The sequence below is a fragment of the Rhizophagus irregularis genome, chromosome 10 (assembly GCF_026210795.1).
Source record: "Rhizophagus irregularis chromosome 10, complete sequence".
Lineage (NCBI taxonomy): Eukaryota > Fungi > Glomeromycota > Glomeromycetes > Glomerales > Glomeraceae > Rhizophagus > Rhizophagus irregularis.
Window position 1 is genome coordinate 3,887,141 of NC_089438.1, and position 17,430 is coordinate 3,904,570.

Here is a 17,430-nt window from a genome sequence, read left to right on the forward strand (position 1 = left end):
TCATAAAACACTATAGAACCTCAGTTTCTCTCAGGCTACAGCTGGTCATTAGCAAAATGTAATTTTGCCTAGCAAACAGAACCATGACACATGAATTCCTTTCTCTTGTAAGAACATGAAATGATACTCACCCACCAAAGAAAGAAGAAGTGAAGTTCCTAAAAGAGAAAGAAAGGAGAGGTCCCAAAGAAAAGAGAGGAGTAGTTCTAAAGGACCAAAGAAAAGAGCGAAGTTCTGAAGTCCAAAGAGTGTCCAAAGTCTAAAGAAAGGAGAGGAGTCCTAAGAAAGAGAGACCCTCAAAAGAAAGTAGCAATAAATTGTTGTGTGTCTGATTTTGTCACCTTTTATATGAGTCATATTTTTATACTTTTATTGCGTTTATACTTAATATTTACTGGATTTATCTATTATTATGTGTTACATGTGTCACATATCATGAGTCATTATTTTCAATAAGAAAATTTTTTATTATCAGTCAACTGTACGTCACCAATAATTCTAATAATTCTAAAATGCTTGCGTACTATAATGTCACAGCACTTGATCGGTGGGACAAGTCCTATGTCTGTCTAGAATCACCATCATTATAATTTCGTGCGGACATTTATTAATAATACCCATGCATTATTATTTATGAAAAATTTATTTACAAATTAAAGAAAGGACTATATGATATAATTTGCTAAACTTAAAATGTTAATTAGGATATATTCATAATAATAATAAAAATATCTTTTTAAAGATATTATAAAAAAGAAAAATATATAACCTGATATTATCGCCTTGCATGCATGACGAAAATCAAATATATTTATTACGCAGAAGTTGGTTGCGGGCGAAAGTCTGAATCTCTGTCAAAATAATCACGTTCATGGTCCCAAATAGAGTTTGGTCATGTCCCGGACCGTCCTGTTCCCACTCCATGACCCTAACCCTGCCCCACCCTCCTTGCCTCATGATATTGGCAGCAATAATAACTGCCCCCAAAATTTGACCATAGACAAATAGACAAAGTAAAATCTGCGGCTAATAAATATCCTAGCTGCAAGATGTTCAAATTAGATTATCGGATTGTCCGAATATCAGAATCGTATTTTCCATTTGGATCTAAATGAGTATTATTTGGTTATTCGTAAATAATTAAATAAAGAACAATGTAATTTATGTGGAACGTATCTCCTTTTTTAAACAAGGATTGTCCATTGTTCAATATTAATTTTTTTTTCTTTGCTGATTCGTAAATTGTTATTGCTGTGTCATTCTTTCAAATGCCTTTTTTACATTATTGGAATACTTCTATAAATTATTTACTATTAACATTATCTTCTAATCTTTTTTCCAAGATAGAACAATGGTAATTTGTATTGCACTAGTTTGTATGGTCTAACAAGTTTAGCCGCAAATTTATTGCGCCTTCGGTCAAATTTTTATTTAGTTAATATGCGAAAAAATAATTCATACAGTTTTATAAATAATTTAGCACTAGATAATATCTTTTATGATATGCAAAAAAAATAAAATAAAAATAAATCAAGAGTTATTAAATTATTTCGTGATCGGTGTCAGCTGACAAGCTGATAAACTGAAATTATAAATTGATCAGACTTGAAATGATCATCCCCTTGTCTCTCTCATTATTGATCAATAGTAGTGATGGCTTCAATTTATGTGAAAGACCAAACTGTAGCGAAATATTTATCTTCTTTTCATGGTATTCGAGCATCATTGAAAGAAGAATCAATTTATCGTTAAATGTTTGCTTTAAAACCTGAAAATACTAACTTCTCCCAATTAAAATTAATACGTTAACCATATCTGAATTTGATTAACGTATATGAAAATATAGATATTTGGAAAATTAAGAATAGATTTTTCAATAATGAAGCCGGAAATGACGATGTTGATGGAATGTACATTATGCCTTTACCGGAAGTGAAAGACTAAAACATGGTGATCCTGTTAATTGTCTCGGTGGAAATGAATATTATTCGCTGAATGTATGAGAAATTTATTTATTTTTTTTTTTTAAAAAAAAGAAAACATGAAAACATGAAAATGATATAAATGATATTTACAAAATTGATTCAAAATTTTTTAAAATATATTTCTGATTTTTATTAAAAAAAAAAAATTAGCGAGCCTCATTGAACTAAATTGGTCAAATGTATTTGCAGCAGGTATGCCAGTTTATTCAAATCACTTAAAAACAAAATAGAATTGAGGATTTTTTTATCTCGCAATATGAACAGGTGGCGCAGTGTTGTTGTGCTTTCATGATGTTAGTCCACATAATATTGCCTATCAAACCCTGATATCGATCTTTTCATTTATGGATTGGACGCATCTAAGAAAAAAATAGTCAATATCCTTATCGGCATATTCAAGTATGTTATCGATGAATATTTAATTTAAAGATTAAAATTTTCCATATTTAATAATATTATTTATTAATTAAATTTATTAGATTATACTTTGATTATGTTGATTGCTATAGTGTTGAGTAATAAATTATTTGACATTTTCTTAATTATATAGATTTTATTTTTTAATGATCCCCGAACTTTGTTATATAGGTTTGATGGTAAAAATGTTTGAGCTTTACCAAGAGCTCATCAAGCAATCATCAAACAATGTAATATGATTGATTTATCCAGAAGATCTCCGTCATATGAAATGAGGTTGGCAACATATACTGAAAGAGGTTTAAGGTTTGTAATACAAGCGATTTTTTATGTCTTCTGTTAAAATAAGTTTATATATTTATTTATTCAATTGAATTTTATTTTACCATAAATAGATCAAAGTTCATTCACTAGAACGTTCCAGAATTGACCCTACAATATAATAACTTAATGGTAAACACTCCCGAAAATAGAAACGCATAAAAAAGCGTGAACGCAATTGCCGTCCAAGTTATCCAAAATCCGGTGTATATGAATCTAGGAAATTGAAAAGAAGAGATAAAATCAATGAAACCAAATTTGAAAATAATGATTATGAAATGTCTATTTTACCATAGTGACTTAGATATGATGCAGCAAGGGTTACGAGATTAATTTATTCAAAGGTATATCTTTTTTTTTTTAAAAAAAAAAGGTTCTTTTATCTTTGTTTATATTTTTGTTCCGCTTTGAATTTAACTTCATATCCTAAATTAAAAAAAAAAATCGAATTCTAGAATTTTGCACAAACATATATGTTTTATCAGTACTATTAGAAAAATTTTCGACGATTGTTGCGATCACTGCCCCGAACCTAGTACTCCAGAGGAATTTTCCGCTCAAGTTGAGGAAGATAAAATATTTATAAGAGGTAAAATGGAATTTATGAAGGACGGTCCAGGAGGGCAAACAATTGGAAGTTTCACCTATTAACTGATGATGAAGACATCGCAAGCTTATATTACTAATGTTAGAGTAGATTTGTGTAGTTCTTATGCTAGAGGTGATGTGAATATTGCTGAAAGTATCTTAAAATCAAATTCTTTACCAAATGTTGATGAGGACTTTCAAATAGAAAGGGTAAATATTGATGCGAGAGATTATCTTGGAAGAATCCACTACAATTGGCTGTTCTAGGAAGACATACTGAGTTAGTTAAAATATTGTTAAAGTATAATGCAAGAATTATTGCAAGGATATCAGATGGTAAAACTGTTGTTCATTTGGCTTCGCAATATGGATTTTGAGATATTTTAGAATTATTACTACAAAAGAGCAATGAAAATAAGGAAAAAGCACAAGAACAAAAGGATGTAATGCATTATTAGAAAACGATTAGTCGATTGATAATTCATTCGAAATAATTAATATATCTGAAATTGAAACGTGAAGATCTAGTTTTTGATCCAATAGATAAGGAGAATGATCAAGATGACATAATTGATGTGAATACTGAAACTTGTGATCATTTATTAACCGATTTAGACTATGCTACCATATTTGGGCATGTAGAAATAGTAATACTTTTAATTAAAGCTGGGGCAAATGTTCAAGGACAAATAAAGCTTAACTATAATAATATAACCTCGAATGATGCTTATTAACTCAAGATCAGAAGTCTGGATTGGAAATCGCTTCAATTTTGTTAAAAAATGGTGCTAGTGCTTTCCAGGTATTATCTTTTTTTTCATAAGCTTTTTTATTATTATTCTTTTGTTCCAATTTTATTATTTATTCATTTATTTAGGTTGATCGTGGGTTAATTTATTAAAATTCGTTGAATTCAGGAATCGAATCTCCACTCAGCATGTCCATTTTTAACAATCATTTAGAAACGACTGAATTATTAGTGAAGTATGGTGCAAGAGTAAGCAATTATTTTTTTATTTATTATTATTTTTTTTTATACATTTATTAAAAAATTATAATAAAATATAAATTTATTTAATTTTCCTTTATAGCCATCCATATATTCATTAGAGGATGTTCAAATTTATTAAAAAGACATCAAACCCACCTCGCTTCACAAACTCCAGATTTAACATGGCGGTACAACCTATAAATCACGCTGTAAATAATAATCAGTACCGTATCTTAATTGAAGCTGGAGCAGATATAAATCCGGCATATCCTAAATCGACGTGCTTACCGTTACCTATTCATGATTATAAATGTCCAAGAACAATTATTGAAAGTGCAATAATTTTAAATGAAGGGAATATTAAAAGTTATGAAGAAAAATTGAATGGTGAAAAGGAAAAGGAACCAGTTTCACGGTAAGCGCCAGTTCCAATTTTTTTTTAATTTGTTTTCTGTTTGATTACTTTTCTAAAAAAAAAATTTATTTCTTCGTCCTTTAGGATCAAGAACTTTTAGATAGGCATTCTTACTGCTGAGGCACTACGGTGAGACGGTGAGTGCTGTTTCTCCCATTCGAATTTTTTTACTTTTTATTTTTTTATTTTTTATTTTTTTATTTTTTTTTTATTAATATCAATATTTTTTTAAAAAAATCTATTTTTTCATCCTTTCAGATAAAGACTCACAGATTAGGAAATACGCTTACCACTGTGGTATGTGGTACTATGCATATGGTACAATTTTTTCGTTTTGAAATAATATTTTTTCTATTTTATTTTTTTTACTATCATCTTTTTTTTCCGTCTTTTAGGATTGGAATTCACGGATCAGGAGATGTTCTAACCATTGCAGCACTACAGTAAGCACAAATTCTCTAATTGTTTTTAAAATTTTTTTTTGACCAGAGATATGCTTTCTTTTTGTCTTTTAGGATCCAGTGAATCCCATTTAGAGAGTATTGACTTATATTTCTCCTATTACCTCTAGCGCTAATTTATCATTTTTTGATTAACAGTGAGAGTTAAAGCAATGATTGTGATTCAAATAAAATCAATCTTTTTTTTTTTTATTATTTTTATTTTTTTTAATTAATAAAAATAAACAATTTTATTTAATAAAAATCGATAACCACAAAATTAATGTGTAATTATTACTAGTCAGAAGCTCCCCGTTTTGTTAAATGTTTATTTGTTATAGTAGCGAAGGTGGTGCGAGCGTTAAAAACATAAGTATATATGATTACAAAAAGATATTTTAGGAATTTTAAGTAACAAGGAAAATGAAAATTTATTTCGACTTTTTTTTTAAAAAAAAAAATACAATGTAATTATTATTTTGTGAAAGTTTTGAATTCGGTAACAAAATTGGATTTTATTCTACAATCAATAATCTGAAAATTTCTTTTCTAAATTTTGTTTCTTAACTAATATGTGACGTTGCTGATTGGGTCATACATCATATTATAATTTATTTACGATTTAAATTCCATTTATTTTAAAAAGATTTATTTTTTGTAAATCAATCAACTTTATTTTGTTATTCTGTTATCTCTTTCTGTCATAATGTCCAACATGATGTTTTAGAAATTTTTTTTTTTTCTACCTTGAATAAAGTATTCACACTGTACAAACACTTTTGAAAAACTTTTTCTACTCTTATCAATAACACGATGATAAAAATCGTAAAAAATTAAAATTTTCACATTAAATTAATACACAGAAATTTTGCTACACCATTCAAAAATCACAATGTTTCATTATTCATATAGGATATAATTTTTTATCGCCGTTTTCAGAAATATGTGTATTTGTTATTTTGTAAAAGTAGTTCACGTGCAAAATTCGAAACTCGAAATTTTGTGTAACAATTAAAAATTATCCAATAATATTTATCCAGATTTCACGTGCTAACTATTAACAATTAATTATCACACCTTCGCATACAAAAAACAATTACAATGAGTAATTGCGAAGTTGAAAAACCAGAAACCTTTAGTATAAATGTATAATATTAAATAGGAACCTGTTATATACATTTCAAAAGTGCCTTTACTGTAATACTATTAAACCAACAATGCAACAAACTTTTCTTATCTTTTACAAGTGAATCTAAAATCTGTAATATCAAATGTTTAATCAATAAATAATTTATCAATTAATAAATTAAGCATTAATAATAGTTAGGGCGAACCATATTACTTTTAATTATTAATATTTATCTTAATCAATAACATAATTTTACAATAATAATAAATCAAAATAAATACATTTAAAACAACAAGATTTAGTTTTTTTTCTTCCTTGGCGACCTTTAAATGGATGAATTACACACAATCCCAATGATCATAAATTCTTCTGATCTCATACACAGTAGAAACGCCAATGTAAAGACTAAGAGCAGTTTCTATTGCTGAAAACCCATCAAGTTGATGGTAAATGATACACCATCTTATATCATTACTTAAAGTCTACCATGTTAATGCTAAATATTTTAAAAGATGATAAATAAGTAAAATTTAAAACGAAATTAAATCACAATAAGAACCAGAATAGTCTATAATAGTTTTAAATTTTCAAAAAAATGTTTCAGAAAAAAAAAATCATGCAATATACCTCAGTAAGCAAGAATTATAAGAATCTCAACAAAGTACCGTGAGTTTCGTGATAAAGTAACTATCTATATATCATAAAATTTATATTAAAATCTTGTATAAAGTAATATATTTATATGGAAAGGAAAAAATCGCGTATTATTATAACAACTTGCTGTCTTGTAATATATTCGTAAAGTTTTAACGCTATAAAATCGCAAAAAAATCGCAAAAATTCTCGTAAATATTAGCAAGTTTCGCGGCAAAAGAACTTTTCATATATTATAAAACTTATGTCAAAGCTTTATATAGAGCAGTATGTTCATATGGAAAAAAAAAATCGCGGTTTGTCTTAGTAAAGTGTAAAAGTTTTATATTCGGGAAAATTTTTTTTACAAAAATTTAAGTGATCATCGTGTGGCTTGGATTACACATATTTCTGAAAACGGCGATAATTTGTTTTTTATTCATGAGGATATTAAATGTTGAGACGGGATTTTGAATTTTTGGGATTATGATTTGTCGGGATTGTGAGCGTTAAGGTAACGTGATTCTAATCGTCGAAATTTTGTAAATTCATAAATTCACCATTGAATTTTCATCCTAATATTTATTCTATTTTTCATATTCAAAATTTTTTCAATCATTAGAGCAGGATAAACATTCACATGAATAAATAAAATTATCCATGGCATCTTGTTTAAAAACATAAATTTCTTTTAAAATAATTTTTTTCTAATAAATCATCACAAAATTTGACGCTACATAGGATTACGAAAAACTTATGCTTTTTTGTATTATTTTTTCTTAAAAAAAAATGGAAAATTTTATGGAACATATAACATAAATTTAATTAATAGACGATATTATAAAATTTGAATTACTTAAGCGTTGCATATGAGTGCTATTCTCGTATGTACAAAGAAAAAGAACATTCATTATGAATAATGTATATTGTTATTTGTTGTGCATTAATTTAATTAATTTACTATATATTATGAATCAATATAAAATTTTAAACTTTAAGATTTGATACAAGAAAATTCTCCGATTCAGCAATTCAGCTTCATTAAACTAATTAATGATTATTATTTTATAAAATCTCTTTTTTTTTTTACTAAATTTTTTAATTTATGATATTGTACGGTGTTGTATTTATATTGGTTAACGTCACGAAACAACACCGTAGTGGGAGTCGAGTTTAGCTAATGTTACATAGTTATCCAGTATACAAATTGAAACTGTTAAGCGTAAAATGGTCATAGCAAAAACCTGTATAATGTATATTATATTAATTGAGTATGGCTTAAACTAAAACAAAATTTATGGTTTAGTTGTCATCAATACTATTTATTATTCAAGGGCTAATAAATATTATTTAAAATATTTTTTGTATGTTTTTTTAACAAAAATTTGTATGTTTTTTTCATATTTTTAAAAATATGTATTCGTTATCTAGTTTTTGAAAGTAGTTATATAAGGAAAAATCTTAATGATAGATATTATATCAATATTGTCAAATCATTTGATGCGTTCCGATGGCTAATCTGAGATATTTTCATCACTAATACAGTTCCGGTTAATGAAATTTAATCGGATACTTTTTAACGAAAAAAAGCTTAATTTGTCTTATTAATTATGTTTCATTTTCGGCTGGCCATGCTATCTGAACGTTGATTTTAAAATCTTTTTTTTTTCGGTCTCTTTTTTTTTAGACCGGATCATTTCTTTTTAATCATATTTTTTTTTTCAGTCTTTTCAAAACTGATATTTTAATAATTTTTCTTTCCAATTTTTTTTTAAAACCGAATTTTTAATATTTTCATCCCGATTTTTTTCTCTGTCTTTAGGCTTAGATCTAGGTCAATGATCGGATCCGATCGGATTAACGCTGCAGTCCTATAATAAGCGTGATTTTTTATTTTTACAGTAATACTTCTTTTCTTATTATTTTACTTCTTTTTTTTTCTATTTTTTCTTTTTTTCGTTCTTTCAACTCCTTAGGTTTGTATCGGTGATATAATCGAAATAAACTATTTTATTGAATTAATATGCTTTATAAATTAAAAGTAAAAAACATGTTAATATTATATAAGATCTAATTTATCCAAATATAAAACAAAAATTTGTTATATTAATTTAAACTCATTTAATCCTGTTGCAACGTAATAGGCTACAGCTAATCATTAACTAAAGAAAATATTAATAAAAATTAAGAATAAAAGTTTGTATCATTCTAACATAGAAAAATTTAAATATTTTAAATTACCTTGAAAAATACACGTTTAGTCCAATATATGTGCGATATATAATAAATACGTATATAGTTAAACACTTTAAAAAAAAATGATGTAATTTCCTTTTGTTATTATTACCTATAGTCAAACACGCTAGACTAAAATTGAATATCAAAAATCCTAACATGACATATGGAAGTTGCATTTTTGAGAAAGTAAATATTTTAAAAAAAGATCATGACTTCATTATATGGTAAAAAGCATTGTTTATGGCAAAGATGGCAAGATCACTTATGATATAGGAAATTTTTAATGAATGGTCAAAAAATTTTTTTATAGAAATCTAACTAAAACATTTTTACCCGGAACACTGATCATGACTTGGTTGATTAATGCAAGTGCAACATTCTTTTTTTTACCAAAACAATAAAATCTCAATGTAATCCTTCCCATCCGATTTCCTGATTTGACTAGTATGAGGCTATGAGCCTAGTTATAACTTTTGGTGTAAATTTTCCTTTTATATTATTATATTCACAAAAATAAGAAATTTAATACTGTGATATGGCGTAAACAAATGATGTTGGCAAATAGATAGAGGTCTTAACTAGGCGAGTTAAATATTTATCATAGTCACTTTTCTTGATAAAACTATAGATAATAATCTTATTAGTTTTTATTCTATGATAGATTTTCATCTTATTTCTTTCCAACATTCATGTGGTCTAGACGGATTTTCCAAATTCCGTGCGATGGTATTGAAATCTTACATAAGAAAATTTCTGGAAATTATCCGCTTTTACCACATCAGCAAAATTATTACTTTTATTTTATTTATTTTTTCTTTTTTTTTTTTTTTTTGAAAAAAAAAACCCCTATTTATAGAAGGCCGATCATTTTTTTCAACCTCATATAATGTCCATTAAATTATGTTAAATAAACTTAATTACGTATATATGTTAAAAGTTATCATAAACTGTTGACCTTAAATATACCAGAAACATATTTGAGCACGATAATTCGAATACATTTTACAATTTTTCGTACAGAAAGAATTCAGAAAATAACAGCAGATATCCCAAAGAAATTTTTAAAGATAATAAGACATAGATTTTTCTTTAGTTGTCATCTTAAAACAAGTTGGTTGTGAAAATATCATAACAAAAACAAAAATAAAAATTCTAAATTAAAAATACAATAAAAAAAATTGCTAAAGTTCGCCAATATTTTGTCAACTATAAAAGAAATTACAAACTTACAAAATTTAAATATTTCATTGATTTTTGTAACTTGAGAATATAGTATATGATTTGAATAATTTCATAAAGTAATTTATTGACAAATAATAATATGAAAGAAAAATAAATTATTTAAATTACAAACTAAGAATCTTTAAAGATGTTTAATCTTACTACTCTAGACTTAATGTTTAAATAATTTATAACAAACTTTAAATATAATAATGTAATGTAAATGTCAATTAATTTTCATCCATATCTAAATTCGTTAGAAGGAATATTATTTTAAATAAAAAATGGAATTTTAATAATTAAAAACTTTTTTTATGATTAAACAAAAAACTTTTAAAATACTTACTCTCGGGAAGTTCAAATTCATCTTGTTCTTCAGAATGAAAATTTGGATTATTATATATTTCTTCTTCGTCTATAAATAAAAAATTTGGAAATATAAATTAAGTTAAATATAACTATTATAAAAGGTTAAATAATTATTTGAATATACCATCAATATTAATACGATTTCTCTTCATTTGTTGCATTATCTCTTGAAAATCTAAAAATTAAAACAAAAATAGCATTTAATATTAAACAATTAGACAGATATACCAATTATTTTACTTACCATTTTCTAATCTTCTTTTGAATGATTTGTTACTGCTAGCTAAAATTATTAAAAATAATTAATACAAATTCATAATAAAAATAAATATTAAAATAAAATAACCTACTTATTTTTGAAGAATTATTATTCTGATTACTCAATTTACCAATATCATCAACTAAAAAAGCAAAATCAATTAATAAATATCTTATACCATATTAATGATTAATATAAACTTAATAAATACTTACTATGATTAGGGATATGAAAGTCACATGATTTGTTACTATGAAATGCTAATAAATGGAGATAATTTATCAATTAATAATTTATTTATAAATAAAAATTTATAAATAAAAATGATAAAATTGTTTAATTTATACCCTGTTGTTCTTCTATAAAATTATATATTAGTTAGTATTAAACTTTTTTCTTTTAATGTATTTAATATTATAATAAATACCTTCCGTTGCATTTCTTGGCTCAGGAAGATTTTCAAATTGATGAACTTTACTTGTAAATAATAACTTGCTACTGCTAGTATAATTTTCTAAACTATTCATTTCCGATTTTGTATCATTTTCTTCTAATTTAGTTGAGGTAGTATTTTGGTAATATTCTCTTATTTTTTTGCGAAGTGTAACAATGTCTGGTCTGTTTAATGGATTAGCATCCCAGCATTGTATCATTAAATTTTTATATTCTATAGGAGTTCCTGGTACAATTTTTGGTCTTATACCTTTAATTATATTCATTGCAAGATAATAATCATGTTCATAATTAATAAATGGTGGTTGACCAGATGAAATCTCCCACATAAGCATTGCAATACTATAAATATCAGATTTAAAAGTAGTTTCTTTTCCTGCAATAACTTCTGGTGCAATATAAGGAAGATTTCCATATATACTTTTTAATGGTCTATCTGCAGGTCCACAAAATCCAAGATCACTAATATTAAATACTCCGCCAAAATTGAATAATATATTTCCAGAATGCAAATCTCTATGAATTGCATTTTCATCATGAATTCGTAAAAGTGCTAAAATTATACTAGCAGCAATTTGAATTCTTTTTTTCCATGTAAGTTGATTATGATTTTGTTGTAAATAATTTCTTAAATCTATATCCAATTCATTCATTACAAGCATATAATCTCCATTTAATGGATCTTGTGTCAAACCAAAACATTGAACAATCGCATCATACCATTTATTACTTATATTTAAATGTGAAATAGCCTATAAAATAAAGAAAATATTATAAAAGCTTTTAAATAAATAATTGTAACATTATTAGATTACAAACCTCTTCAAACCAACGTTTATTTGCACTTTCAACATTTTCTAATCTTTTAAGTACCACGTATTGTTCCCCAAATCTTTTAAATTGTTGTTCCTTAGAATCCCATTCATCATAACTTCCATTAATCCACTCTGCTGTATAGATTTCAGAGCATCCACCTTTTGTTAAATAATTAATATTTTTAAAATTAATATATGGAATCCATTCAACTATACTATCTGGTTTAATTGTATTCATTTGACATTCTTGTATTAAATTATCAATGTCATCATTTCCAGATGTCCAATTTGAAAATTTTGCTTTTAAATAATTTCGAACACAAAATTCACAATATAATGTAGCTAAACATTTTTGGTTACAATTTTCACAAACTCTTCTTGTTCCATTATCAAAAATAATTTTATTACGGTCATAAATTTTATTCAATTCTCTTATTGCTTCAGATTTTTCATCTTTTGTAAGTGATTCATCAGCAAGAATTATTTGTTTTTGAAATTCATCTTGTTTGTGTATATTATTGTGAATATTAAAATCTGTTAGTGCAAATGCTCTATAAATTGCAGCATCAATTAAATTTTCTCTAATAACAGACATAATGAAATAATTATACTGTAAATTTTTTTTTAAAATAAGTTTGAAGCAAGAAAAAAAAAATATTTCTGGAACGGTCTCCGAAATTCTACTTATAAAGTTACATTCGTAAACATTGTGTAACCAAATGATTCATTAAGTAATCTCTAGTACAAATTAATTTAGTAAATTGTAAATCTTTTTACTAACTAAATAAGGGTTCTACAAAATGATCATAGTTACATGATTTTTTCTTTTTTTTTTTTTGAACATTTTACTAATCTATTTATCCCAGAAAGTCAAATGTTTTAAAATATTTATTCATAATATTCCCAGCTAATTTGCTAATAAAAGTTAGTCTTTTTAAGTATGTAATACTTCAGTCTTTTTATGGTCCCGGTTTTCAAAACAATAACGTAACAATAAAAAGTTAAAAGATAATGTAATTTAATAATTTTAAGATGGATGATTACATTATAAAATGTCATTGTTGATATTATGTTAAAAGTATTATTGACAAATCCTCGAAAAAAAAAAAATGATCTGCGGAATTCAACGGAAAATGATTTGATGAATAATGCTATCACGTGTGTGAAAGTATAAACGTACGAAAAATTTATGAATCAAGAGAAATAAATTATGGTTAACTTAAAAGTCTTTTTGAGTAGAATTTAATGATAGTATTTTATAAAATGAGACTAAAACTAGTCAAATAATTTATTAATATTTTATTTTCCAAAAAAAAAAAAAATTTTTTTGTAATATGATTAAATAAATTTTAACTAATGATTTTAATGACATTATAATAATAAAAAATTGTTATTATTACAGTATTACTCTCGCAGATTTTAAATACGGTAATAAATTTTGCCTAATTAAAATCATCAAATTTTTCTAAAATACGGTATAAAAAAAAAGAAATAAAATCGTACCAAGTTTTGCCTAATGTTCTAAACCCTTAAAACTCTTATAACGTTAAAAACTTTTAGAAAACAAAAAAATAGTTACAGTATTAACTTTATTTAATATGCAAATAGCACGAAATTATAATCTATGCCATAAACCCACTAGAACCTTAAATACCATTTTATTTCGCATTGTTTGTTTTTACTTAATGAACTTATTTTTTTATTTCAAAGTAGAGGTTCCTTTTCTTTTTATTTATTTTTATTTTTAGAAAACAGAAAAGCGAACCGGTAGATTCAATCACAAATAAAATAAATCTAAATATAATTCTATCACTACACGGCAAGCCACCCCGAAGCGTGACGATTTCTGTCCTTTTTGGAATAGGTGAACACGAGTCAGAACCAAGAACTTTCCCAAGAACACCTGCCTGCAACCGAATTTAAAAAAAAAGAGTCCGTATTTTTCTTTTGACCAATATGGCCACCATCTGTAAATACTGTCAGAGATGGAATGGTTAACACTATTCTTATTGTGTACATTTGTAGTTATGTTGTAAAATTGTACGATGGGGGTTACCCGATGTTAAGATGTAGTAAACTACTGGAGTAAAAAAAATAAAATAAAAAATATTAATCATGAATATTAGAGGCGTTAACGTCCTCTGTGGTTAGTGAATCTATTCGAGATTTTTTAACAGGGCCCATTTGTCTATTATTATCTAAAGACATGTTATCTGAGCGTTTGTTTGGTCGGTGTTCTAATTCTTTCGTATCGTCCGATGTATCACCCTTTAATCAATGATGGACGGCGCGAGTATCGATAACTGAGTGATAGTCAATTTTGAACTGGTCAAATTCCAGTTCGAGTTGTTCTAATCGTTTCGTGTTTTTGGATACATATTTATTGTTATCCAGTTTAGTTTGTAAAAATTGTCGACGGTCCGTCATTTTGGTTATCTCTTTATGAACATGGTTTTGAAAATAGGTAAGATCTGATACCATGCTTTCACGAAGTTCTAAAGTGTATGAAGAAGTGCCCCAAAGTTGTGCACGCAAAGAAAGTTCCCTCCGTCTTTCTTCGGCTTTTGGCAAGTAATTTTCGATTTTTAATAGCCGCAAACCAGGGTTGACTACCTGGTGTATGGGTTCTCCCTTTAATCTTTTCTTGTGTCTTAGAGGTATATATAGGATCTTCCGTGACATAAGGAAGGAGGTAATTAGGGACCAAGAAACCTAATTTATCGTGCCAAGTATTCCTATCATCAGAAGGAATGGGTTGTATAGTGATGGCAGGTAAATCATGGGTATACGTAATCTCTTCCGACGGTTCTTGCGGAATGTGTTCGATGGGTCTGATTAATGGTGTAGAACTATTTGATGAAACCTTCTTCTTTTTCTTCTTTTTAATAAGAGATCTTTTCGCTCTAGGTGGTATAGGAAAATTATAATTTGGAAAATCAACAGAACAAAAGGTTCGATGATATTTCAAATGTTGAATAGGTTTGTGAATCTCTTGTGATGGTAAAAAAAGGAATCGATGTATGCGAGCTCGGTGCATTTGATCCTTTATGTTGATTGCAGGCGCTTGCGTGTCCATGCGGGTACCTTGTTTTTAAAAAACGGCCTTACAGGCACGTTCGAATCTAAGTTTCTGTTTTTTGTGTGTTTTACTATCAGTAACATGATGAGTTTGGAGATCATAAAATTTTTTCCGGTACATGCGTCGTTCCGGAGGAGCGTGAGCGTAAAAAATGGGGGTGTCATATTGACTTTTATAAGAAATCCCAAGACGGTGAGAGTGGATTTGTTTCACCTTTTTATTTTGCCAACAATTGTATATACGGGTGGCATGAATAGCTTTACTATTCAGTGGGGTACCTATATGGTAATCAGGATCATTCTTGCACTGAAAAAGGTTAATCAATTTGTGGTGTAAAATACAACCACGTCGTTTAAATGACATGATATAGGGAGCAGGGACAGAGCATAAAGTGCTATGTCGAGGAGTAAGTTCGTGTGTAATATTGTGCTGGCAGGGTGTAAAAATGCCAAAATAAAAATGATATCGTTTGTAAGAGAAATTAAAGAAAGTTTTTGTGTATGTGTTTCTATAATTTTGTTTATCACCACGTGATTCGATAAGATGATATCTATCTAAAAGTTTTGAACGAATAAGATTGAAATACTTTTTTTGCACCGTTCGTGGAATAACGGATTGGTGGGAAAAAAAATGTTCTAACATCTTACTAAGCTGAAATTTCAAGTTAGGGATGCTGCATGTTGAGTTATACTTAATAGGGGTTTTGTTCATATGATAATCATTTGTGTGTATCTTTAGATGAATATCATTGGTGTTAGAAGGTTGATCTGCTAACTACAAAAAAGAAACTTTTTGATCTTCTGATTTCGTAAATCTTGTTGCATCCTGCCCGTTTAAGACGGGTCACGTGAAATTTTTGAAAAGAAACGTCAAAGGAAAATTTTCCCAAGACCGGTGTATTTTTATTAAGAGAAACCATACTGGTAAGTAGGTTACGATATTGTATAGTAAAAATTAAAAAAAACAACTTTCAAAGGTCGGGGTAATAAGAGAAGAAACTTTCCATAAGAGGCCACCAGGTGGTCCTCTGTCTTCTCGGACACTAAAGAGTGTCGAAAGGTTATTTCAAAAAAAAGTGTGTTTACTGCGGTTTTCTATTAAAAAGTATGGAAAGGGGAAAGAGTTCTCCCGGTTCCTTTTCTTTTTATTTTTATTTTTATTTTTAGAAAACAGAAAATCAAACCCGTAGATTCAATTATACAGAGAACCTAAAAAGTCTATATATAATACAATCACTACGAAGCAAGCCACCCCAAGGCGTGACGCTTTCTGTTCAGAGATATAGGGTGGCCCAACATAGTTGGGACCACCCTATATCTACACCTCTAACCCTCCCCTAAGGGGGTAATGCATTGGTCGTCTATGCTCCCAGTCTACACTACCTCAGGTTAGAGTCGACCGCAAAGTATTCACAGCTCTTCAAATTGGTTGACCACTAAGTGGTTGGTAGTCCCGCCCCTACCTATTATATCCCCTAAGGGCCTTTTTCGGGTACCAAGATGTTTTAACAAGAGCTATATGAACCTTATGGCAATCCGAATATCCTGAATTTACAGCTCAGATGAGACTCACAGGCTTGTGCAGAGTGGTAGCACCTACCAGCTCCAGACGTTCGGTCGAGTCAGTGACCAGTCCTAGGACTCGCCATACCAGTCTACCAATGATCACATCAACCACCTCACCATCGGTTGGCATCATTTCAGCTCCCCCTAAGGGTACGGGATCTTCAACGCAGTTGGTGGCTGCGCACGCAGTAATATTCATAGCAAGGATCGTTGGCTGGACGATCTGAACCTGCGTCCTATTGATTGGTCAGATCAATAGGAGTGTAGACGCCTTAGGCCATTACACTAGGGACGCCAATCCTTGTTCCTTTTCTTTTTATCGGTCGAGCAAATTTCAATGTTTTATAATACGTGAAATCACGTGATCAACGTGACTTACTGCGGTTTGCCAACGGCTAAATTTGTGCCGAGAATTTTGTGCCACTTTTTTTTTGCTGCGGTAACCGAAAAATTTTGCGACAAGAAAAAGAAAAAAAATCAAAGACCGAGTGACATCCTCTACTATCGAAAGG

General features: G+C 28.0%; 5 protein-coding genes across 5 annotated transcripts; 3 read left to right on the forward strand and 2 right to left on the reverse strand.

Moving 5' to 3' along the window:
• Window positions 1–3,380: 3,380 nt before the first annotated feature.
• OCT59_002316 (uncharacterized protein) lies at window positions 3,381–4,045 on the forward strand (the record flags this gene model as incomplete). Its single annotated transcript, XM_066144421.1, has 3 exons — window positions 3,381–3,521; window positions 3,614–3,647; window positions 3,834–4,045. 3 exons carry the CDS (start codon window positions 3,381–3,383, stop codon window positions 4,043–4,045), a joined length of 387 nt encoding a protein of 128 aa, XP_065995585.1.
• Window positions 4,046–4,484: 439 nt separating this feature from the next.
• Window positions 4,485–4,817, forward strand: OCT59_002317 (uncharacterized protein; the record flags this gene model as incomplete). Its single annotated transcript, XM_025320872.2, has 2 exons — window positions 4,485–4,717; window positions 4,802–4,817. 2 exons carry the CDS (start codon window positions 4,485–4,487, stop codon window positions 4,815–4,817), a joined length of 249 nt encoding a protein of 82 aa, XP_025170298.2.
• Window positions 4,818–10,608: 5,791 nt separating this feature from the next.
• On the reverse strand, window positions 10,609–11,533 carry OCT59_002318 (uncharacterized protein; the record flags this gene model as incomplete). Its single annotated transcript, XM_066144422.1, has 8 exons — window positions 10,609–10,625; window positions 10,725–10,793; window positions 10,872–10,922; window positions 10,992–11,030; window positions 11,098–11,148; window positions 11,222–11,266; window positions 11,354–11,365; window positions 11,434–11,533. The coding sequence occupies 8 exons, from the start codon at window positions 11,531–11,533 to the stop codon at window positions 10,609–10,611; spliced, it is 384 nt and encodes a 127-aa protein (XP_065995586.1).
• Window positions 11,534–14,383: 2,850 nt separating this feature from the next.
• OCT59_002319 (uncharacterized protein) lies at window positions 14,384–15,716 on the reverse strand (the record flags this gene model as incomplete). The annotated part of the gene is made up of 3 exons (XM_066144423.1): window positions 14,384–14,542; window positions 14,753–14,835; window positions 15,383–15,716. 3 exons carry the CDS (start codon window positions 15,714–15,716, stop codon window positions 14,384–14,386), a joined length of 576 nt encoding a protein of 191 aa, XP_065995587.1.
• A 1,198-nt stretch (window positions 15,717–16,914) lies between these two features.
• On the forward strand, window positions 16,915–17,145 carry OCT59_002320 (uncharacterized protein; the record flags this gene model as incomplete). The annotated part of the gene is made up of 1 exon (XM_066144424.1): window positions 16,915–17,145. The coding sequence occupies one exon, from the start codon at window positions 16,915–16,917 to the stop codon at window positions 17,143–17,145; it is 231 nt and encodes a 76-aa protein (XP_065995588.1).
• Between the last annotated feature and the right edge of the window lie 285 nt (window positions 17,146–17,430).